The sequence below is a fragment of the Podarcis cretensis genome (assembly GCF_951804945.1).
Source record: "Podarcis cretensis genome assembly, chromosome: 2".
In the NCBI taxonomy this organism is placed as follows: Eukaryota; Metazoa; Chordata; class Lepidosauria; order Squamata; family Lacertidae; genus Podarcis; species Podarcis cretensis.
Window position 1 is genome coordinate 125,030,080 of NC_137171.1, and position 24,481 is coordinate 125,054,560.

The 24,481-nt window shown below is 46.2% G+C and overlaps 2 protein-coding genes across 5 annotated transcripts; both read left to right on the forward strand.

Annotated features, from left to right (window-relative positions):
• On the forward strand, positions 1-15,537 carry LOC307210989 (vomeronasal type-2 receptor 26-like; the record flags this gene model as incomplete). The annotated part of the gene is made up of 6 exons (XM_079967186.1): positions 1-97; positions 3,399-4,193; positions 5,509-5,736; positions 6,663-6,789; positions 9,084-9,718; positions 15,505-15,537. Exons 2-6 carry the CDS (start codon positions 3,453-3,455, stop codon positions 15,535-15,537), a joined length of 1,764 nt encoding a protein of 587 aa, XP_079823312.1. The 5' UTR covers positions 1-97; positions 3,399-3,452.
• LOC307208730 (uncharacterized protein) lies at positions 13,290-23,691 on the forward strand. 4 transcript variants are annotated; one of them, XM_079963631.1, is made up of 3 exons: positions 13,290-13,365; positions 14,880-15,053; positions 21,805-23,691. In XM_079963631.1, the coding sequence occupies exon 3, from the start codon at positions 21,949-21,951 to the stop codon at positions 23,365-23,367; it is 1,419 nt and encodes a 472-aa protein (XP_079819757.1). In that variant the 5' UTR covers positions 13,290-13,365; positions 14,880-15,053; positions 21,805-21,948; the 3' UTR covers positions 23,368-23,691. The 4 variants fall into 4 exon arrangements, with proteins under 4 accessions (XP_079819757.1, XP_079819756.1, XP_079819759.1 ...); XM_079963630.1 differs by lacking the exon at positions 13,290-13,365 and adding an exon at positions 13,464-13,549; XM_079963633.1 differs by lacking the exon at positions 13,290-13,365 and adding an exon at positions 13,464-13,549 and having other exon boundaries at positions 21,808-23,691.
• Positions 23,692-24,481: the final 790 nt, after the last annotated feature.

A 24,481-nucleotide genomic window follows, 5' to 3' on the forward strand; every position in this document is an offset into this window, starting at 1 on the left:
CGGAAGACGGAACAACCTGTTGGCAGTTCTTGAACATGCTAATTCTGACATCTTCAGCCAGATTTCAACCGTGTCAGGCATCTACAAAATCCCACAGGTATGATGGATTGGGAGAAAATCAACTGTGTATAATTCTAGAGATCCTTTGGTGACTTGCAACATTTATTTTGCCGAAGTTTATGTTCCTTTTTGTTTTCCTATTTGGAGCAAAACTTCCATTTTTCTGAAGGAAACTTTACCTGTAACAACTCCCCTGAATCTGTCTATTACATTGCCAACATTTAAGAATTGGCTGGATCAGGCCAATCTAATTCAGCATCCTACCATAGGCGCTGACTCCATGGGGCCTGAGGGGGCCCGAGCCCCCTCAAAAATTCGTTTAAGAAAATTATTACCGTAAATTTCGCTCTATAACACGCAGATTTTTTCTCCTAAAAAGTAAGGGGAAATGTCTGTGCGTGTTATTGAGCGAATGTGTGGTCCCTGGAGCCGGAGCGCAGGGGCAAAAATCAGGCAAAAATAAGATAGGAGGGAAGGCAGAAGCTGCTGCTTTCCTGCATTCTGCCTCAGGGTCTTACTGCCCACCCGCTTCTGTTGCTGCGTTTGCTCAAACTCAACAAAGAGCAGGGAATCCCCTGCCATCCTGGCAAGCAGAGGGTTAAGGAAAGGATCGAGTCCCTCCTTCTAATTCTTTCCTAGTCACACTGCATGCAGGCTCCAGCCCACCACCTCCTCCTCTCCGTGCTCTAGGGACTCGCAGGCAGCCGAAAAACATGCAGGTGGGAGAGAGAGAGAGAGGGCTGGCTTGGGGGGGGGACTTTTGCCTTCCTTTCCTCCCCCCCACCCCGTTAAACTCCTCCCCTGCATTCTTAGCCAGCTGCTTCTCCGCACACCCCTCTTGTGCTTCTTGTCCCTTCTGTGTTTTTCCTTCCCTCCCCATTTAAAACGTGGTGACAAAGCACAGATCCACATGGATCCTCAGGATTTTTGCATTGGGTCACCCCAAATTCACCATCAGATCACATTACATGTCCATGGCTACAGTCTGTACCAAAAAAATCACGCACCCACTGTTGCCTGGGGCTGCAATGGTGCAAAAACGTGGTTACAAAGCATGGATCCACAGGATCTTTGCACTGGGTCACCCCAAATTCACCATCAGATAACATAGCATGTCCATGGCTACAGCCTGCACCAAAAAAATCACGCACCCACTGTGGCCTGGGGCCACAATGGTGCAAAAACGTGGTTACAAAGCACGGATCCACATGGATCCTCAGGATTTTTGCATTGGGTCACCCCAAATTCACCATCAGATCACATAGCATGTTCATGGCTACATCTTGCACCAAAAAAATCACGCACCCACTGTTGCCTAGGGTCACAGTGGTGCAAAAACGTGGTTACAAAGCATGGATCCACAGGATCTTTGCACTGGGTCACCCCAAATTCACCATCAGATCACATAGCATGTCCATGGCTACAGCCTGCACCAAAAAAATCACGCACCCACTGTTGCCTAGGGTCACAGTGGTGCAAAAACGTGGTTACAAAGCACGGATCCACGTGGATCCTCAGGATCTTTGCATTGGGCTACTCCAAACTCACTGTCAGATATTAAAAATCTTTATAAAATAGAGAATTAAATACATACAGAATGTTAAATTTTCAGTTTTGAAATATTAGTACTAGTTTAGTACTGTATTTCTATATTACTATAGTACTGTATTAGTTATTTTCAAATACTTAAATATTTTTAGGGTGTAAGACCCAATTAAAGCCCGTTATTTACATACAGTATTAGGCATACTGTATTAACTTTATTAACTGTATTAAAGCATTAACTTTGAGATATTATTTTTATTTAATGAACCCTCAGCCTTATTCAAAGTAAGCTTAAATTAGCTATTTCACTTATTAATCAAAGTGCTATTACTGTGCGACAGCAATATTTTATGTTTTATTCTTTTAATGATAGTTTAGGATTTATTTAAATATCATTTCATTCTTTTCAGAGCTATATATTCACTGCTCTGTCATAGTCTATAAGCATAATTGTTACTGTAAATTAAATTAGCTTTTTACGAAAATACCGTGCGTGTTTATGTTTTGTTTCTTTTTTCAAAGCCAAAAAGTGTTTCAGGCTTGTCGAGTTTCCCGGAGTGTGAAGTTATAGAGAGTCGAGTTTTCGGGGTTCTAATGTTGATCATATGGCTCTAAAATACTTTTAAAAAACTTTAAAACTCACTAATTTTCACCTAAAATTTAGAAAACTTCCCGGGGCAGGACCCCGGTATGGGCCCCCCCCCCAATATTTTTTATAAGTCGGCACCCCTGCATCCTACTCTCACCGTTGCCAACCCGATGTCCCAATGGGAAGCTCACAAGCAGAACTTGACTGCAACAAGACTTGTGACTCACCACAACTGATATTCAGTGCATACTGTCTTGAACAGTGGAGGTAGAACATTGCCTTTTAAAACCATCCGAGTTAAACTATGCACTCTGTGAAGAATTTTCTTCTTTGATCTGTCCTGAATCTTCCAACATTCATATGTGTCTCCTTTTCTTTGCCTCTTCTCCAAACTAAAGGGTCCCTTTCTTCATAGAGGAGCTGCTTCACCCTCTCAAGGAGCTGTGGCAGCTCCAAGGGGCTGACGTGTCCCCTCAATATCTTTTGGCAATGTTGAGGGGGCCTTCACACTAGCAATCACTGTCAGAGACACAGCAGGGCAAGGTGTCTTGCCCAGCGTGTCCCTTTGGGGGTCACCAGGGCGCCTTCCAGGAAGGAGTGCTGGCGATCTCAAAACGTGCTCAGGTGCCTCCATGGACCTCCTGGAGGGGCAGGAGGTAACCGCACCAAGGTGGTCTCAGCCTTGTGGTGGCAGCTGCAAATGAAAGTAAGGCAGCGGGTGCTGGGCGATGGGTGGGGGATGGCGGGTTGAGTTGGCCTGGCTGGATTAGGAGGGTGGCATGCACATTGTGAGCCACGCACCTGACATCATGCATGTATGACAGCCTCACCCCCCCCCAATGTTAGGCGCAACTCAACACTTGTGCACTCCATTGGGTATTGGGTAGCCTTGCCTCTTTCTTTCTCCTATATATATGTAAGACTGTGCTGCTAAACAACCCTGGCCAAAGTGTATTGATGCTGAGCATCTCTGTTCAGGCACTTGCTTTTGAGTAAAGATCACCATTCAGTCCTATGGGGGAAAGTAAATCACTGTGTTGGGGATGCCGTTGTTTAATGCTGGGCACAGCGGCTTGAGTAGACTGGCACTCACTGGCAAGCACACCCTTGGAGGTTGTTGATACATGTTAGTAACTCCAGATTAACAAGTATTTGATCATTGTCCTAGAAACATATCATCCATCTTTTCCCCCTCCTTCACTAGGTCAGTTACGGCTTTCTTCTCGATTATAAAACTCAGTTCCCTTTTGTCTACCGGATGGTCCCAAAAGAAGAGACGCAGTGCTTGGGGATTGTCCAGCTGCTCCTGCACTTCCAGTGGACATGGGTTGGTCTCGTCGCTCCAGACACTGACAATGGAGAGAGGTTCATGAGCGCCTTGAAACCTCTGCTGACCCACAATGGAATATGTGTTGCCATTTCAAAGAGAGTCCTCAAGACGATGCCGTACTACGAGTTACTCAAAAGAGAATTGCGTGACGTGTGGAGACAAGTTAGCGTACTTGTTTACTATGCAGACTCTCAACACGAATTTGATCTGATTGCAATTTTGCAAACCCTTCTTGAAGCAATACACGCTGGGTCAAAGCTCTGGATCACAACAACTTTTTGGGACATCAACATGTACTTGTTTGTTGATTTCCGTTACCTCTGGGGTTCCTTGTCCTTTGTAACGAAGACCCCCATAAGGATGAAGTATGACTACTATAATCCATTCTCGCCTGTTCTTGAACAGTTTTGGAAAAGAGCATTTCATTGTTCATATTCAAAGCATGTGTTGTCTCTGAAAGGCTGGACAAGATGCACAGAGGGAGGAAAGCTGGAGACTTTGCAGCAGGAGGAGCTTGAGAGAGTTTTCTCCCAGGACAGCTACAGCACATACAACAGTGTCCAGGCAGTGGTTTGGGCCTTGAACATGGCTCATTCATCGAGATCCAGACAGATCTTGAGGGTGGGTGGAGGAAGCAGGCTAGAACATCAGAGGCTGCACCCTTGGCAGGTATTTCTCATTCAGTGGTGCCCCAAATCTATCATTTTGAGTAGCCAATCTCATTTTGCCTAACAGTGGAATATGCTCTCCTTCGAAAATGAAACGAACATAGAACTCAGCTTACACCCATAATGATAATGAGTAAGGTAAAGGGTAAAGGGACCCCTGACCGGTAGGTCCAGTCGTGACAGACTCTGGGGTTGTGGCGCTCATCTCGCTTTGTTGGCCGAGGAAGCCGGCATACAGCTTCCGGGTCATGTGGCCAGCATGACTAAGCCGCTTCTGGCAAACCAGAGCAGCGCACAGAAACGCCATTTACCTCACCGCCGGAGCGGTACCTATTTATCTACTTGCACCTTGATGTGCTTTCGAACTGCTAGGTTGGCAGGAGCAGGGACCAAGCAACTGGAGCTCACCCCGTCATGGGGATTCGAACCGCCGACCTTCTGATCAGCAAGTCCTAGGCTCTGTGGTTTAACCCACCACGCCACCCACGGCCCTTAGAATGATAATGAGTAGCCAGCCTTAAAACGCTGAAGAGAAGGAGGTTACTAAGCTGTGATAGCAGAAAACAGCAGCAACCATGATAAGCCACTATGGCTGCAGTACTGTATGCACTTACATGGGAGTAAGCTCATTGAATTCAGTGAGGGTTACTTCTAATAGAAATATGTAGGAGTCCGGATGAGTTGTGTGCTGGGAGTGCTGAAGGCTGCTCCCTGCAAGGCCTTTTTCCACCTGCGAGGCCTAGAGAGCAGGAACCAGGCTCACCCGCTATGCTTTAGACTCCTGGGACGCCAGAGGGACATATTGCCCTGCTGCGAGTCCTGAAGAAACCCAGACTCACTGAAGCAAACTCTGGGGTTGGGGCAAATGTCAAAATTGCTTTTCAGTGTTTTAAAATAGTTTTTAATCTGTGGCATTTTAAATTTCTGTTTTTGCTCTGTTGGGTGGTAGGATAAATGTTTAGATGGGGCTGGGGATTAGTCTAGTTTTAATATAACTATAACTGTAAAAATAATATTTTTAGCAGGGGCTAAAAATAGAGTAAGATCCATTATGTGATTAAATTTGTAACATTCCTCAGGTTCTCCTTTTTCTTTTAATCAAAAGAAAGCCTATTGGCTCAGATGTTTTATCTGTGGCTAAAGCTAACTATTTAGCTCGATTTCCAGTATATTTTACTTTATTGCTATGGTTAGTGGCTAATGCAAATAAAGTTTCTAGCTAGCTAGCTAACCATGACTAGTAGCTATCGATAGCATTGTTCTCTGTGAATTTGTCTTACCTACCACACATGCTGCTGTTTCTTCTGTCATTTCAGCTCCACCCTTTCTTAAAAGAAGTCCAACTGACTAATACCTCCATTGATGGGCAGTGTTTGGATGAGAGTCGGGAGCTGCCGGCCAGCTTTGACATCATCAATTGGGTGCAGTTTCCCAATAAGTCTCGTGGCAGAGTGAAGATTGGAAGTATGGAGGGATGCACATCCTCAGACCTGAAGTTCACCATTAACCCAGATGCTATTTCATGGCCCGAGAGGTTTAAGAAGGTTGGGGAGATGTGTATCATTTTATTGTCTGTGACCTGTGTCAAGCTCAAATAATCTGAGCATGCTGGGACGCAATGTAAACACATACAGTAGGGATGAGGAACCAGATGTTGTAGGACTCAAACGCTCATCAGCCCCTGCCAGCACAGTCTGTCAGGAGTTCAGCCTACACTTGAGTAGGACTCTGGCAGAGACACATGCCCGACTGGCATGTTCTCTCCCTCCTGGTCTTTCGTTCGGGAGCTTCATAAGCTTTCTTCAGCCCGAACATCACAGTGACCAATGCCAACCGACACCAGTACACTTAGTGATCCACAGAGTTTGCGCCACTTGCATGACAGAACCCCAGCAACTCAGCATTTTGGCTAATCTACTTTATTTACATATAAACACACATGGAGCACTGCAACATGGCTCCCTCTCTCTCTAGCATCAGACAGCAAAGAGAAAAAGAACAAAGGACAATAGTCCCACTTCACAGAGCACAGTAACACAAACATCCTGTCTCCGTCACTTCCCACTCCGTGGAGTCAAAACATATCATGTCATGTGAAAGACAAAAATCCCATGACTGCAATCAGAGATCAGGAATTCTAACAGTCATGGCCTGGGATAATGGGAGCTGTAGCCCAGCAAGATCTACAGGGTGGCAGGTTCTCCATCCCTGATCTACAGGGCTGCACTGTACACAGGAACCTTCCCATAGCAGCACCAGCCAATGAGTGTTTAGCTCCCCCAACCTGCCCCTGTTTGGGGGGGATTAAGGGCAGGTTCTGCCATGGCTGGCCCAGAACATTTTGTTGCCTGAGAAAGAGGCTGCCCAGCAAGGTTTTCACGGTGTCTGAAGCACAAATCTTTGAATGTATACCACCAACCACAAATACTCCTAATTATTTTCCTGTGACGCTCCATCTCTTTCTGGACAGACCGTGCCTCATTCCAGGTGCACCAAAAGCTGCCACGCTGGATACGCCAAGGAGACTCAAGAAGGAAAGCCAGTTTGCTGCTATGCTTGCACTCCATGCACAGAAGGGACCATCTCGACTCAGGAAGGTATTCCATTTGTTTTGTTTGCAAAACACAAAACAAACAAAAAAACCCTGTAAGCCTGATGTTAAAGGGGGAGGGGGGAAATACCATGGCAGAGAAGAACATAAAATTGTGTTCATAAAGCAAGTACAAAGTGGTAACAACAGTGAATGGGATGGCCTTGCCAGGGAGCCGCAGCTGCCGCTAGCTGTGATGTGATTCCAGCATCAGGCGAACAAATCTTTAGCTGTTCAACCAGTCCAGCGCATCATCTGGTTTAATGACTTGCTCTCTAGAATGCTGGTGCTCTGTCCTTGGTTCTGAGATTTTTTTACATTTAAAAATTTATTACAGTGGTGCCTCGCAAGACGAAAAGAATCAGTTCCACGAGTCTCTTCGTCTTGCGGTTTTTTCGTCTTGCGAAGCAAGCCCATTAGCGGCTTAGCGGATTAGCGCTATTAGCGGTTTAGGGGCTTAGCGGATCAGTTGATAAGCGGCTTAGGGGCTTATCAGCTGATAAGCGGCTTAGCGGATCAGCTGTTAAGTGGCTTAGCGGCTTAGTGGATCAGCTGTTAAGTGGCTTAGCGGCTTAGCGGATCAGCTGATAAGCGGCTTAGCGGATCAGCTGTTAAGCGGCTTAGCGGCTTAGAAAAGGGGGGAAGGGGGGGAACCGCAGGAACTCGCAAGACATTTTCATCTTGCGAAGCAAGCCCATAGGAAATTTGTTTTGTGAAGCACCTCCAAAACAGAAAACCCTTTCGTCTAGCGGGTTTTCTGTCTCGCGAGGCATTCGTCTTGCGGGGCACCACTGTATTTCAGTTTGTACAATGCCCCGGTAGTTTTAATGATGGCCATGCTGTTATCAATGCTTCTCTCCACTCTCTGAATGTTGATGCTGTTGTACTGTGCTTTGTTTGTTTGTGGTTTTCACATATCCGTTCCCCTTCCCCGGGGGGCGGTGTTGCGGACCAGCATCCGGGACCCCCAGTGAACTGGCTTGGGGGCGGAGGGATGCCGCCCACGTCGTGGGAATTCCCAGCCACGTCACGCCCCTGGACATCCAATCGCCATGCCTGGGGGTGTGGCCGTAGGCCATTTAAACTGTTGCACAGCCAGGGGGTGGCCTCTTTTTGCCTCCTCTCTGGATCTTGCCTAGCCCACCTGCTCTCTTTTTATGCATTGCTATGACAGTGACCTTGCTATGGACATATGTCAACTACCATATTGATGGGGCGGGGTAGGAATTGTTCCACTTGGCAAATTGGCACCAGTATTTGGTTTTCGCCTACCTTGTAGCAATCGTCACAATTTTGTAAGGTTAGGCATTGGGTAGGCCTTTGTGATGGGAGGGGAGGTTGTAGCCTCTGCCTGCCCCTCCCCGATAAGGGTATCCTGTTAAAAGGATCCGATTAGCCCATTAACCTAAATTATTTGTGTCCATGTGTGTTTATCATATAAGGGAACTGCGGGGTCCGGGGTCTTGTCATGAATGAGGTTTTCTTCTTCTGGTTCTTCTGGTTGGGTGCCTTAAGGTAGTGGTGGACAGGATGAGAGCTAATAACCTGAGTTTGAATCCTAGGAAGACAAAAGCTCTTACCTGTTCTGGCTTTATTTTGAATTTGTTTACATTTTCTGTGAAGGTTTTAAACCTCTGCTCTATATGTGGTTGGGGAACAGGAACAGGTCAGTCATTAAAGACATGTTCTAGTCTTTATCATGCACAGTAAATTCTCCACAATGTGCTGCACTTTTGGGCACATATGAAACACATAAAGCAGATTTGTAGAAGGAATCCTATTGTGCAATGTTCAGGGTACACCAGTTGAAATGGGTGCAAGGAGGCCTAAATTTATGTCAGATATAGGCCTCTGTGTACAAAGCATATTCTCTACCAGTAGATATCTTCCTCTTGCTATTGCTTCTGCTCCTTCCTGTTTTCTGACACAAATACCATCAAATGCAATACAGCAAAGACATTTATGGATGTAAGCTTGATGTCAATAATCCTGGAGTCGCTGTCCTTCTCAGATGCAGGACATTGCTCTAAAGGTCCCGAAGATCAGCATCCAAACAATGACAGAGATCCATGTGTTTCCAAGGTTATTCCCTTCCTAGCCTATAAAGAGCATTTGGGAATCCTCACGACTTCCTTTGGCGTTTTCTTATCCTTAACCACTGCACCTCTCCCCTTCCCAACAACACAGTGTTCTTTCCTGATCTCTCCCATATTGCAACCATTCCCCACAATTGTGACAACATTCAGACTGCTGTAGGTGTATTAATGCTATAAGGATATTGAAGTCTCTCTCTCTATGCAGATGCCAAGGAATGCACCAAATGTCCAGAAGATCAGCATCCAAACAAGGAGCGAGATCAATGTGTCCCCAAAATAATCGCTTTCCTGTCCTATGAAGAATCTCTGGGGAGCCTCCTAACTTCCTTTGCCCTCTTCTTATCCTTAACCACTGGCCTTGTGTTTGGAATATTCATTAAATACAAGGAAACTCCAATAGTCAAAGCCAACAACCGGGATCTCTCCTACACCCTTCTCATCTCGCTCCTTCTCTCCTTTTTGTCCTCCTTCCTCTTCATCGGCCAGCCAACAAAAATGACCTGCCTTCTGCGACAAACAGCCTTCAGCATCATCTTCTCTGTTGCCGTCTCTTCCATCCTGGCAAAAACCATTGCTGTGGTGCTGGCCTTCCTGGCCACAAAGCCAGGGAGTAGGGTGAGGAAATGGTTGGGGAAGGGTTTAGCCAACTCCATTGTCCTTTCCGGTTCCAGTGTACAAGTTCTTATCTGCGCCACTTGGCTGGGGATCTTTCCCCCATTCCCAGACTCTGACAAGCACTCCCACCCTGGAGAGATTACCTTGCAATGCAATGAAGGGTCTGTTGCCATGTTTTACACTGCCCTCAGCTACATGGGCTTCCTGGCTGCCACCTGCTTCACGGTAGCTTTCCTAGCCAGGAAGCTGCCTGGGGCCTTCAATGAAGCCAAGCTGATCACCTTCAGCATGCTGGTCTTCTGCAGTGTTTGGGTGTCCTTTGTGCCCACCTACCTGAGCACCAAGGGGAAATACATGGTAGCCGTTCAGGTTTTCTCCATCTTGGCCTCCAGTGCTGGGCTTCTGGGATGTATCTTCATGCCAAAGTGCTACATTATTATATTGAGGCCTGATCTGAACATGAAGGAGCATCTGAAGACAAAAGACTAAACATTGCATTTAATTCTTAGCACTACAGATATTAAATAATTGGGGATTTAAAAAGAAAAAACCTGGATCCCAGGCTTATTATTTCCCAAAAGGCTCCAAAGGGATTGACTTTTTTAATAATAATAATAATAATAATAATAATAATAATAATAATAATGGTATTATATAAGGGAAAACGGATACACATATTAGGACTGAAAAATGACTGCATTTGATGCTGCATTGAAGGACACAGGTTTCCTGCAAGTAAACAACATTTCTATGCTTGCAGGAAGTCTGGGAAAGGGTAGAGCCAGGATGGTACCCAGAAAGGATTCGTAATCTAGACTAAACAGTCATATTGCCCGCTGTAAAGGTAAAGGTAAAGGGACCCCTGACCATTAGGTCCAGTCATGGCCGATTCTGAGGTTGCGGCGCTCATCTCGCTTTATTGGCCGAGGAAGCCGGCATACAGCTTCCGAGTCATGTGGCCAGCATGACTAAGCCACTTCTGGCGAACCAGAGCAGCGCACGGAAACACCATTTACCTTCCCACTAGAGCGGTTCCCTATTTATCTACTTGCACTTTGACGTGCTTTCAAACTGCTAAGTTGGCAGGAGAAGGGACCGAGCAACGGAAGCTCACCCCGTTGCGGGGATTCGAACCGCCAACATTCTGATCGGAAAGTCCTAGGTTCTGTGGTTTAACCCACAGTGCCACCAGCGTCCCTTTATTCCCCACTGTAGAGCTGTGCAAATTGTTCTGTTTTTCCGCGGGAGCCTTGAAGCGAAAGCCAAGTGTCAGGGAACTGACATCGGAGACAGAAGTGGAGGCAGGGCTCCCAAGCAATGCCGGAGAAGGGCCAAGCAGGGAGAGAGGGAACTCATCGGCTGGGGAAGGAAATCAGCGTAACACCAGGGATAAAGGGGAGCGGTTGGGGGAATCGGAGAGGGGTCTCCAGGACTCTTCGCTGGAGACCAGCGGGGAGAGCACAGGTCCTCCTCTGCCCACACCCACCCTGCGCAGAAGACTTCCGCGCAGGGAAAGTAGGCATAGACTTGGCGTCAAAGAGCTTTTGTGCTGGAAGAAGTTTAAGAAACGCCCACTGACGGATTCTGCCAGCGACTGAACAGCCACAGAGTGAAGGGGCTGTCAGCCAAGACAGGTTTAACCAGGCAACCTAGCCAGTAGTGGCGGTAACTTACGCACGAGCAACCCCTTATAACCATTACACCAAGCCTCAAGGATTTGCATGGAAGTTCCCATTATTACTGTGTGAACACACATGGGTAGCAGGGACCGCGATTCTATGAAATCACTCTGCCTCATTCTTGGCTACGTCAAAAGGGGGCTAGTTCTCCCCTCATCAATTACTGTACAATCCTGACTCTCAAGTCCATGAATAGGTAAACTAAGGCCCGGGGCCCAGATCTGGCCCAATCACCTTCTAAATCTGACCCAGGGACAATCCGGGAATCAGTGTGGTTTTTACATGAGTAGAATGTGCCCTTTTATTTAAAATGCATCTCTGCGTTATTTGTGGGGCATAGGAATTCGGTCTTTTTTTTTTTTTCCAAAATATAGTCCGGCCCCCCACAAGGTTTGAGGGACAGTGGACCGGCCCCCTGCTGAAAAAGTTCGCTGACCCCTGCTCAAGTCGGTGCTTTTCTGAGACTTCCATTCATTTCATGTCCTCTGCTTCCAGTGCTGAGAGGCGCTGGTCTCTTGATGCTTTTTAAAACGCCACACACACCCAAATTCTTGAGCTGCTCTATGACCGGAGCTGGGGGGGGGGGCTCTGCATTCGGAAAAGAACCCAAAGTGTCGCCATCAGTGGACAACAAGCCACAAGCCCCCACCCACTCCCGGATCTTTACATTGCAGGAAACCAAAATAGCAAGCAAGGGGGAGCAGGTGGGCAGAAAGAGCAAATAGGTAAAAATGCAGTGTGGGGTTTGAGGGGGGGGAGGGACTGGGAGGAAAAGCACGAAGAGACACCCCCCACCCCAAAAAGACTTCCTTGGAAGTCTTTCTGGGTTCAGGGGAGACTCCCCGGGGAGAAGGGGGGGAGAAGAGACATAGGAGCCACCTCCTAGACGCCAAGGTCCCGTCGCCCCCTGCCCAAATAAAATATTTGAGAGGCCCACCCCACCCCCCAAAAAAAGTTGATTGACATTAAAACGGTGGGGGGTGGGGGACACAGACTCTGATCAGGCCCCATAGCAGGGTAGATTTAGGAAGGAAGGAAGGGAGGGAGAGAGGGGGTGGCTGGGAGCTGGAGGAGGGAAGACTTCAAAACTGGGAAGAGGAGAACGTTTGGCGGTAAACTGTTATAAATTCTTCAACGCCAGCTCCAAACAAACAAGGCTGCATTATATTGACAGACCCTCTGCCGATGTTCCTCAGACCGTCTGCATGCAGGCAGTTGCTCTGTCTAAGCTACAGCCCCTTCCTCTATGGGGCTGGGGGGTTGGAGTGGGAAGCAGGAGAAATGGAGGGATCCTACAATGCCAGAGGCTGACAGGGAGAAAAGGTGGACAGGAAAGGAAAGGAAAGTTTTTTATACCATTATGAAGAAAATCCTCTTTCAAGCAAGACTCCACTTCTGAGCACCTCAGGGCAGTGGCGTAGCGTGGGTTGTCAGCACCCGGGGCAAGGCAATTAATTTGTGCCCCCTAACCCGTGGATTTGCGCCCCCTAACCCTAACCCCCAGATGTTGCGGCCGGGGCCCCCTGCACCCCCCACACTACGCCACTGCCTCAGGGAGGATTCAACAGCCTGATCCTGCAATCCTATCAAAGATGGAAGGAGGAAGGTGGACGGTTGACCTGGTCAGACTGTCTCCTGCATCCCTCCCCACAACCTCTGAGTGTTTTCTCCCAGACCCCTCAGAGAGATCTGGTGAGTTCGAGGGGAGGGGAGAAGAGGACATGGATGGATGGATGTTGGAAGTGGAGAAACTCCCTGGCAATAGGAAAAGCATTGTAGGAGAAGCGAACCCAGATGCTGGCAATGAAATCTGTTTCCAGGTCAAAGTTCAAAAAGTTAAAGCCTTACTTGGAGCATTTGCAGATAGAATTGTATAGGATTGGGATGCACATCTCACTTGTGGTCCCACTAGTGCACTAGCACTTATTGTGGTTCAGGCTGCAGTGCATGGTTGCTGTGTGTGTGTGTGTGTGAGAGAGAGAGAGAGAGAGAGAGTATGCGTATGTGTGTATGTGTTCAGCTCTGATGAAACAAACCCAAAAAACCCTTTGTTTTTCTTGAGACGTCACGTCCTGTTTCTATCCAAACACCGGTAGGGGCTGCTTTGCGATCGTAGCTCTAGGGGCGAGCGCTTTCCAAAAAGAACCCGAAGTGTCGCCGCCGAATAGCCCGGTCCCCACCCCCACCCCTTCGGTGAGTCACATTTGCCGGAGAGACTGAAATGGGGAGTCCTTGTAAGGGTTAAAGGAAGCGAGAGAAAGAGAGCGCTGGATAGAGACCCACCCCCTTCCATCACTTCCCTCTCCCCTCCTCGTCTTGGGTGGTCCCTCCGGACGGTGCGCTTTGGAGAGCTAGGGCGCGCAGCGCAGGGCGAGGGGTGAGCCGTGCCAAGGGCGCAGGGGAGACTCAGGGAGGAGGGCAGAGGAAGTTGGGGGGCTGAGGGAGGAATGGAGGCATCCCTGGGGGGGGGAGGGAAGCATAGCATTGGCAGGGGGCAGAGACACGGTTTGGGGGGGGGGGGACTGTGTGCGTCTTCAGCGCTGGTGGGGGAAAAGCCGGAGAGGCTGCGGCGCTACCTTGACCTTTCCTTCCAGCTCAGCAGTCTCCTTTAAGAGGCATCCATAAAGCGGGAGGGGGGGAGCCCTGTTCCCACCCCCGTTTCCCTCCCTAGAAGCTGGATTCATGGAATCATAGAATTTGCCAGCAAAAAATGACACGAAATGCGTGAAGTTAAAATGGTTGTTGTTGTTAACTCTTTAGTAGCAGAAACAAGAACAGCTTCTTCTCCAGAGCGATCTCGGCCCTGAATGGGAAACCTAGACTTTGAAAGTCATCTAATCTTCCTTGCTGTATTATACTGTATTGTTTTAATTAGTGTTTTTATAGTTGTTCTGATTTTGGGTGGAGTGCCCTACCTGGGTGGATGGAGCAGCCAAGTAAATTTCGTTGTCCCCGAGAGGGGACAATGACAATAAAGATATTATTATTATTATTATTATTATTATTATTATTATTATTAAACAAGGCCTGGTCCGGGGAGCCAGGTCTAGTGGGCACAACAGCTCTTCTGGTTATTTCTTTTCCCCCTATGAGGCAGTTGCAGAGGCTGCAGATCTGGTCGGAGGAATCTGCAGCCCAGCTCTTTGCCGTTCTACTGAGAAGTAACCACTGTGGAGTTCAAGGGGGGCAGAGTCTGTGGAGAAGTGAAGGAGGGAAGACTTTAAAACTGGGAAGAGGAGAAGCTTTGGTCTGATGCTGAGAAACACCCCCTGGGTCAGGGACCCGGATGGGTAGCAGTGGTTGTCTGGGGTTTCAGAGGGATGGAGTCTGTTTCAGAGGATCGAACCTGGGACATTCTGCCTACAAGAAGATGCTCTGGCCCTGAGCTGCAGGCCCTTCCTGTAACCTGGGGGCGGGGGGGGGGAATTGAGGGGGGGAAGCAGAAGGAAAAATGGAAAGATCCTGCAACGCCAGAGGATGACAGGGAGAAAAGGTGGTCCGGAAAGGAAAGTTTTTAATACAGTTGTGAAGAAGACCGTCTTTCAGACATGGCTCCACTTTCCTTGCAAGGTGGGGTTCGGGAGGAAGGTACCCCTCTTCTACCATGGAAGCTGCGGGTGGGAGAAGCACAGATGGGGAGGGGGCTTCCCCTCTGAAAGGAAAATCCCTGCAGGGGCTCTGAGTCTCCATTTGCTTCTGTCTCCCAGGAATCCGCTTCTTCTTTAGGCTTCTGAGCACCCCAGGAAGGATTCAAGAGCCTGATCCTGCAATCCTATCAAGGATGGAAGGAGGAAGGTGGACGGTTGACCTGGTCCGACTGTCTCCTGCATCCCTCCCCACAACCTCTGGGTGTTTTCTCCCAGGACCCTCAGAGAGATCTGGTGAGTTCAAGGGGAGGGGAGAAGAGGACATGATGGATGGATGGATGGATGGATGGATGGATGGATGGATGGATGGATGTTGGAAGTGGGGAACCTGCCTGGCAATAGGAAAAGTGGGAGAGGAGAGAAAAGGCAGGAGGTTCCTAACAGGAAGAAGAAAGTGGAATTCAGGTTTTGCAAGTTTTTTGTACAGCATGATTCATTGATGGTGAAAAATCCAGTAACTATTTATAATGTATATTTCAAGCATTTCTACCACTATTGTTTTTTCCTATAAAGTTATTATATTCAGTTATTTACTTTATATAAAGAAGCATAGGAAGGTCGGGTGGTACCCAGTGTGGCAAATTTCTTGTCACCCCCCCCCCACACACACACATACACACTGGTGGTTTTTGGGGGGAGTTGCCAGCAAAAATGGTTTGACTTTATTTCATATTTTCTTACAAAGGAATGTGGATTCGGGGCCTCCGATAACAAGTAGGCGACTGTGGGCAGATACATAAATCTACAGGATGGATTGTGTTTTGGCTTGTGTTGTTTTATTTTTATTTATTTTTTATTTATTTAATATTTTTTTAAAAAGAAAACTCCAAAGTGGTTTGTTGTTGTTGTTGTTTAGTCGTTTAGTGGTGTCCAACTCTTCTTGACCCCGTGGACCAGAGCACGCCAGGCCCTCCTGTCTTCCGCTGCCTCCCGCAGTTTGGTCAAACTCATGCTGGTAGCTTCGAGAACACTGTCCAACCATCTCATCCTCTGTCGTCCCCTTCTCCTTGTGCCCTCCATCTTTCCCAACATCACAGTCTTTTCCAGGGAGTCTTCTCTTCTCATGAGGTGGCCAAAGTCTTGGAGCATCAGCTTCACGATCTGTCCTTCCAGTGAGCTGATTTCCTTCAGAATGGATAGGTTTGCAGTCCATGGGACTCTCAAGAGTCTCCTCCAGCACCATAATTCAAAAGCACCCATTCTTGGGCGATCAGCCTTCTTTATGATTCAGCTATCACTTCCATACATCAGTACTGGGAAGACCATAGCTTAGAGTGGTTTACCTGCTCCACTGAATTGAAATTTCAGCCTTCATGACATAGAAAAACTGCCAAGTAAACAGCTGTTTTCATGGAGGAGGATCAATATATGCATAAAAATTCAGATATAGCTATATAATCCCCAGGGTAGTAAGATAAGATCTTTGGAGCAGGCATTTTCAAAAAAATGTTTTTTATGAACCTCCCTAGGTAAAGTTAAAGGGACCCCTGACCATTAGGTCCAGTCATGACCGACTCTGGGGTTGCAGTGCTCCCTCAGCCAATAAAACGAGATGAGCACCGCAACCCCAGAGTCGGTCATGACTGGACCTAATGGTCAGGGGTCCCTTTGTTGTTGTTGTTTAGTCATTTAGTTGTGTCCGACTTCGTGACCCCATGGACCAGAGCACGCCAGGCACTCCTGTCTTCCACTGCCTCCCGCAGTTTGGTCAGACTCATGCTGGTAGCTTCGAGGGAGCCGGCGTACAGCTTCTGGGTCATGTGGCCAGCATGACTAAGCCACTTCTGGCAAACCAGAGCTGCGCACAGAAACGCCATGAACCTCCCTAGTAGGGCAGTTATTTTTCCTTTATAATTTGTGACCCCTCCCCCCCATGATGGCACTGGGGGAGACCTGCCCCCCCTTCCTACACCCCTGTTTATATATTCATCTGAAGATCACAGAGCTGATTACACAATGCAGCAAATTGTTGGTGTTGGTTAGTTGTTTAGTCCAACTCGTCATGACCCCATGGACCAGAGCACGCCAGGCACTCTTGTCTTCCACTGCCTCCCGCAGTTTGGTCAAACTCATGTTGGTAGCTTCGAGAACACTGTCCAACCATCTCGTCCTCTGTCGTCCCCTTCTCCTTGTGCCCTCCATCTTTCCCAACACCAGGGTCTTTTCCACGGAGTCTTCTCTTCTCGTGAGGTGGCCAAAGTATTGGAGCCTCAGCTTCACAATCTGTCCTTCTAGTGAGCACTCAGGGCTGATTTCCTTCAGAATGGATAGGTTTGATCTTCTTGCAGTCCATGGACTCTCAATAGTCTCCTCCAGCACCAGAATTCAAAAGCATCAATTCTTCGGCGATCAGCCTTCTTTATGGTCCAGCTCTCACTTCCATACATCACTACTGGGAAAACCATGGCTTTAACTATACGGACCTTTGTTGGCAAGGTGATGTCTCTGCTTTTTAAGATCTTGTCTGGGTTTGTCATTGCTTTTCTCCAAAGAAGCAGGTGTCTTTTAATTTTGTGGCTACTGTCACCATCTGCAGTGATCATAGAGCCCAAGAAAGTAAAATCTCTCACTGCCTCCATTTCTTCCCCTTCTATTTGCCAGGAGATGATGGGTCCAGTGACCATGATCTTCGTTTTTTTGATGTTGAGCTTCAGACCATATTTTGCGCTCCCCTCTTTCACCCTCATTAAAAGGTTCTTTAATTCCTCCTCACTTTCTGCCATCAAGGTTGTATCATCTGCATATCTGAGATTGTTGATATTTCTTCCGGCAATCTTAATTCCGGCTTGCGATTCATCCAGCCCAGCCTTTCGCATGATGAATTCTGCATATAAGTTAAATAAGCAGGGAGACAAAATGCAGCCTTGTCGTACTCCTTTCCCAATTTTGAACCAAACAGTTGTTCCATATCCAGTTCTAACTAGCTTCTTGTCCCACATAGAGATTTCTCAGGAGACAGATGAGGTGATCAGGCACTCCCATTTCTTTAAGAACTTGCCATAATTTGCTGTGGTCGACACAGTCAAAGGCTTTTGCATAGTCAATGAAGCAGAAGTAGATGTCTTTCTGGAACTCTCTAGCTTTCTCCATAATCCAGGGCATGTTTGCAATTTGGTCTCTGGTTCCTCTGCCTCTTCTAAATCCAGCTTGCACTTCTGGGAGTTCTCGGTCCACATACTGCTTAAGCCTGCCTTGTAGAATTTTAAGCATAACCTTGCTAGTGTGTGAAATGAGTGCAATTGTGCGGTAGTTGGAGCATTCTTTGGCACTGCCCTTCTTTGGGATTGGGATGTAGACGGATCTTCTCCAATCCTCTGGCCACTGCTGAGTTTTCCAAACTTGCTGGCATATTGAGTGTAGCACCTTAACGGCATCATCTTTTAAAATTTTAAAATTATAGTTCAGCTGGAATATCATCACTTCCACTGGCCTTGTTATTTGCAGTGCTTTCTAAGGCCCATTTGACTTCACTCTCCAGGATGTCTGGCTCAAGGTCAGCAACCACACTACCTGGGGTATACGAGACATCCATTTCTTTCTGGTATAATTCCTCTGTGTATTCTTTTTTTTTTAAATATAATATTTATTGAGGTTTTAAACACATAAACACAAACCCACATACAAACATACACAAACAAACAAACAAGTATAATTTCAATCCTTTCTTTCTTAAACCTTATTTCCCCGACCTCCTCACACCTCCCCCTTCTGTATTATAACTTCATTTTTGTCCATTCAGCAAATACTTATTTAAAATCTTGTATCTATTTAATCTGGAAAGAAAAACCACTTTTGAATTAATTTTAAACCTTATTCCTAAAGTCGACCCAAATCTCCCTTCCGCGATTTTCCCACCTTCCATATAGGTTACACAGAATAAACATATGTATAAGATCTGAACAAATTATATTTAAACACCCTTTGGATTCCCAAGTCCTCCCCCCCTCCCTTTCCCGGTTGTGGTCTATAAAACCAATGTCAGTACAGCTATTCTAGCCTGTGTCCCAAACGCGTGAGGCATTTAGCTCTCTCTTAGTCTCTCTCTGCCGGTCTTCTTGACAGTCCTTTATTTTCAGCACCAACTCTCGAGGAAGCCTTATCACCATAGTATTCTTTTTTCTTGCCAGCAGGCCTCTGTATTTAGAAGTGGAGCTCAAATTCTGTTTCTTAAATCTTTTGGATCTATATGGCCCTGAAGCTCCAATTTCCATCTTCGATAAATTTATCCTACCAGGCCTCTGGTCAGCCTTGATCTTCTGCAACCTTGTGGCTTCTCCTTCAATTTCCAACAAGTCCTCATGTGGCTCTTGGGATTTTTCAAAGTTCGTTTCCTCAGCTGTAGCAGCCTCTATTTCACCTTCCAAAACTTCTGGCTCGGAAACAAAAACTTGTATCAATTCAGTTCCTATTCCCATAAGATTGTTGACAGTATTGTTCAATGCTGTTGTCGTTGTTGCTAAGATACCACTTTGATTATGAAGCTTTCCCAGGAGATAAAAAGTCCTATTCAGTTCCTCCAGTATTTTCCCACTGAGAGCCATTTCTTACAGTATCCCAAAAGTCCCCTCTAGGGGGACCCTGTTTACTTAGTATCTTTCCACTTACTTCCAAAAGTCCAAATGTAGCTTATTTTCCTTTACTCCTGATAAATTGTATCCAATTTTGAAAAGGATCTAACCAGCAGAGTCACCAAAAACAACGTTTCCTTTTATTCCCAACTTTGACAGCTAGTTTGACAGCTGTCAAAGTCCGTATCTTTTCAACAGGCTCTCTCACAGATCACTCCCGGTTCCCGGGGGGGTTGTACTTTAATTTAGGTTAGCTCTTATCCTCCAGCAAATTCAATTGTACAGTCTAATCGCGAAAATATTAATTTTTCTTCCAAAGAAAAGAAAAGATGGTTCTCTCGACTTTAGTTCTCCGATCTTTGCTTTAAGATATCTACAAGATGGGGGGGGCAGACTTCCTTTTTATCCCTCCCCCGTTCGTGCCGAATTTAAAAAAAATTTTCTTTTAAAGTCCGGTTTCCGTATTACTTACGGGTTTTTGCTTTTAGTCCGAATTTTTAAAGGAAAAAGTCAGCGCTCTCCGTCCATGGCATGCGGCTTCGCTCAGCAGGGGAAGCAGAAGACTCTCAGCACCGCGCCGCCCCCCATCCCCCGTTCTGCAGCCTTTAAAAAGGCTCCTTTGCGGGTCGGGGGGAGCGTTAATGGTGCCCGCCGAGTCACCACGTCCACAGGCATTCGCACCTGTGGTTTTTAAGGGTCCCCGCGTCGCCGGCACGGTAGAACCCGATCCCTACTGAGCCGATTCCCTCCGGAACTCGGAGGGAATCCGCCATTAGACGTTGGCGCTAACCCGGAAGTCCTCAATTCCTCTGTGTATTCTTGCCACCTCTTCTTGATGTCTTCTGCTTCTGTTAGGTCCTTTCCACTTTTGTCCTTTATTATGGTAATCTTTGTACGAAATGTTCCTTTCATATCTCCAATTTTCTTGAACAGATCTCTGGTTCTTCCCATTCTATTGTTTTCCTCTATTTCTTTGCATTGCTTGTTTAAGAAGGCCTTCTTGTCTCTCCTTGCTATTTTTTGGAAATCTGCATTCAATTTCCTGTATCTTTCTCTATCTCCCTCGCATTTTGCTTGCCTTCTCTCCCCCGCTATTTGTAAGGCCTCGTTGGACAGCCACTTTGCTTTCTTGCATTTCCTTTTCATTGGGATGCTTTTCGTTGCTGCCTCCTGTATAATGTTACGAGCCTCCATCCATAGTTCTTCAGGCACTCTGTCCAGCAAATCTAAATCCTTAAACCTGTTCCTCACTTCCACTGTGTATTCATAAGGGATTTGATTTAGATTGTATCTTACCGGCCCAGTGGTTTTTCCTACTTCCTTCAGTGATGATCTGAGCCACAGTCAGCTCCAGGTCTTGTTTTTGCTGACTGTATAGAGCGTCTCCATCTTTGGCTGCAGAGAATATAATCAATCTGATTTCGATGCTGCCCATCTGGCAATGTCCATGTGTAGAGTCATCTCTTGTGTTGTTGGAAAAGAGTGTAAGTCTTCATAGAATTGGTCAATTTCAGTTTCTTCAGCACCAGTGGTTGATGCATAAACTTGGATTACTGTGATGTTAAAAGGTCTGCCTTGGATTCGTATCAAGATCATTCTATCATTTTTGAGATTGCATCCTGGTACAGCTCTCGCCACTCTTTTGTTGACTATGAGGGCCACTCCATTCCTTTTACGGGATTCTTGCCCACAGTAGTAGATAATGATAGTCATCCGAACTGAATTTGCCCATTCCTGTTCATTTTAGTTCACTGATGCCCAGGATGTCAATATTCTTGCCATCTCATTTTTGACCACATCCAACTTACCAAGGTTCATGGTTCTTACATTCCAGGTTCCTATGCAATATTTTTCTTTACACCATTGGACTTTTCTTTCGCTTCCAGGCATAACCGCAACTGAGTGACCTTTTGGCTTTGGCCCAGCCACTTCATCAGCTCTGAATCTACTTGTACTTGTCCTCTGCTCTTCCTCAGTAACATGTTGGACACCTTCCGACCTGAGGGGCTCATCTTCCAGCGTCATAACTTTTATATGCCTGTTGTCTTTGTCCATGGAGTTTTCTTGGCAGGGATACTGGAGTGGCTTGCCAGTTCCTGTTCCAGGTGGATTACGTTTGGTCAAAACTCTCCACTATGACCTGTCCATCTTGGGTGGCCCTGCACGGCATAGCTCATAGCTACTCTGAGTTATTCAAGCCCCTTCGTCACGGCAATCCATGAAGGGGATGCAGCAAATTAGTAACGAGATAATAATGGCATGTAACTTACCAGTTTAGATTGTAAGGTAAAGCTGATAAGGGAGAATGTAGGATATGTTTCAGTAGGAGAAAGTGCTGACTGAGCTTTGCGTATGTTAACTTTCTTCCTCCTTATCCTTGAAACCCTCATTGGAATTTCTTTCTCCTCGCTCTGAAGCAGGTGGAGATGACAGACAGAACTCTGCAGGACCACCTGTAATTTCACCGGTAATAACAACGAAACTGTTGGAATGTGCAAGGAGTTTTATGGATACTGGAAAGCTTAGAAATCATCTACAAACTCACACAGGGGGGAACCGATATGAATGTATGGAGTGGAAAGAGCTTCAGTCATAGAGAAAAGCTTAGAATTCACAAACGAACTCACAGAGGGGGAAAATCTTTTAAATGCATGGAGTGTGGAAAGAGCTTCAATGATAGTAGAAACCTAAAGGTACATCAACGAACTCACACAGGGGAGAAACCCTATAAATGTTTGGAGTGTGGAAACAGCTTCAGGCAAATAGGTACCTTTCGAAATCATCAACGAACTCACACAGGGGAGAAACCCTATAAATGTTTGGAGTGTGGAAACAGCTTCAGTAAAAAGGGTGCCCTTCAAAGTCACCAACGAACTCACACAGGGGAGAAACCCTATCAATGTTTGGAGTGTGGAGACAGCTTCAGGCAAAAGGGTACCCTTCAAAGTCATCAACGAACTCACACAGGTGAGAAACCCTATCAATGTTTGGAGTGTGGAAACAGCTTCAGGCAAAAGGGTGCCCTTAAAAGTCATCAACGAACTCACACAGGGGAGAAACCCTATCAATGTTTGGAGTGTGGAAACAGCTTCAGGCAAAAGAGTGCCCTTCAAAGACACCAACAAACTCACACAGGAGAAAAGCCATTTAAATGTATGGAATGTGGAAAGAGCTTCAGTAATAGGGAATACCTCAGATTACATGTGGTAACTCACAGAGGGAGAAGACCATATAAATGTATGGAGTGTGGAAACAGCTTCAGTAAAAACAGTAGCCTTCGAAGTCATCAAGTAACTCACACAGGAGAAAAGCCATTTAAATGTATAGAGTGTGGAAAGAGCTTTGGAAGGAATAATGCCCTTAGAAGACACCAACGAATTCACACAGGAGAAAAACCATTTGAATGTATACAGTGTGGAAAGAGCTTCACTGATAGGCAAAATTTAAGAAGACATCAACAGACTCACACAGGAGAAAAGCTGTTTAAATGTATGGTGTGTGGAAACAGCTATACCCAGAATGCATACCTTAAAATACATCAACGAACACACACAGGGGAAAGACCATATAAATGCATGGAGTGTGGAAAGTGTTTCCATGAAAAGAGAGGCCTTGAAAAACATAAACGAATTCATATAGGAGAAAAATCATATAAATGTATGGAGTGTGGAAGGAGTTTCAGTCGCGGCTCACAACTTGCTTTGCATCATCAAACACATTCAGGAGAAAAATCATATAAATGTATGGAGTGTGGAAAGACTTTCAGTACGGGTTCAGCACTTAATATTCACCATCGAATCCACACAGGAGAAAAACCATATAAATGTATAGAATGTGGAAAGACCTTCAGAAGAAGCAATAAGCTTAGATTACACCAACAAACTCACACAGGGGAGAAACCATTTAAATGTATGGAGTGTGGAAAGACCTTCAGTCGTAAAGATAAGCTTACATCGCATCAACAGACTCATACAAGGTGAAGACCATTCCAATGTATTGAGTGTGAAAAGACCTATAGTTGTAATGATGCGGTGTGGAAAGTGTGTGTGTGTGTGTGTGTGGTTTTTCATTAGATAAATTTAATATCAGATATCTTCCCTCCTCCCCTTTGTTGGTCCTATTGTAAATCATTTTGTCCTGCATCTTTTATAATAATCCAAATCTTTTACATCTCTATTATGCCCAAAGTGCACCATGAAACTACAAGTTTATTCCAATTCTAGAAACAATTTTAGCTTTTTACAATGGTTTTTAGTATAGTTTGTAAATTTTCCCCATTCCTTATTAAAGTTTACTGTTCCTGATTTCTAATTCTTCTGGTCATTTTTGCCATTTTGGCATAATCCATCAACTTCATCTGCCATTCTTCTCTGGTCAGGACTTTATTTTCTTTCCATCTCTGGGCCAATAACATTCGTGCAGCTGTGTTCGCATACATAGTCTTTTTTGTTGCTTTGAAATTTTGGCACCTAGAATTCCTAAAAGAAAGGCTTCAGGGGTTGTAGAAAAAGTTGTTTAAACATTTTTTCGATTCATTATATATCATTTCCCAAAATTCTTTTACTACCTTACATGTCCACCACATATGATAAAAAGTGCCTTCTTTTTCCTTACATTTCCAACACATATTGGACCCTGTTTTTGCTGATTTACTGAACCTAGGACCTGCCGGTCAGAGGGTTGGCAGATTGAATCCCTGTGATGGGGTGAGCTCCCGTTGCTTGGTCCCTGCTCCTGCCAACCTAGCAGTTCAAAAGCATGTCAAAGTGCAAGTAGATAAATAGGTACCGCTGCGGCGGGAACGTAAATGGCGTTTCCATGCACTGCTCTGGTTCGCCACATGACCCGGAAGCTGTACGCCAGCTCCCTCAGCCAATAAAACGAGATGAGCACCGCAACCCCAGAGTCGGTCATGACTGGACCTAATGGTCAGGGGTCCCTTTGTTGTTGTTGTTTAGTCATTTAGTTGTGTCCGACTTCGTGACCCCATGGACCAGAGCACGCCAGGCACTCCTGTCTTCCACTGCCTCCCGCAGTTTGGTCAGACTCATGCTGGTAGCTTCGAGAACACTGTCCAACCATCTCGTCCTCTGT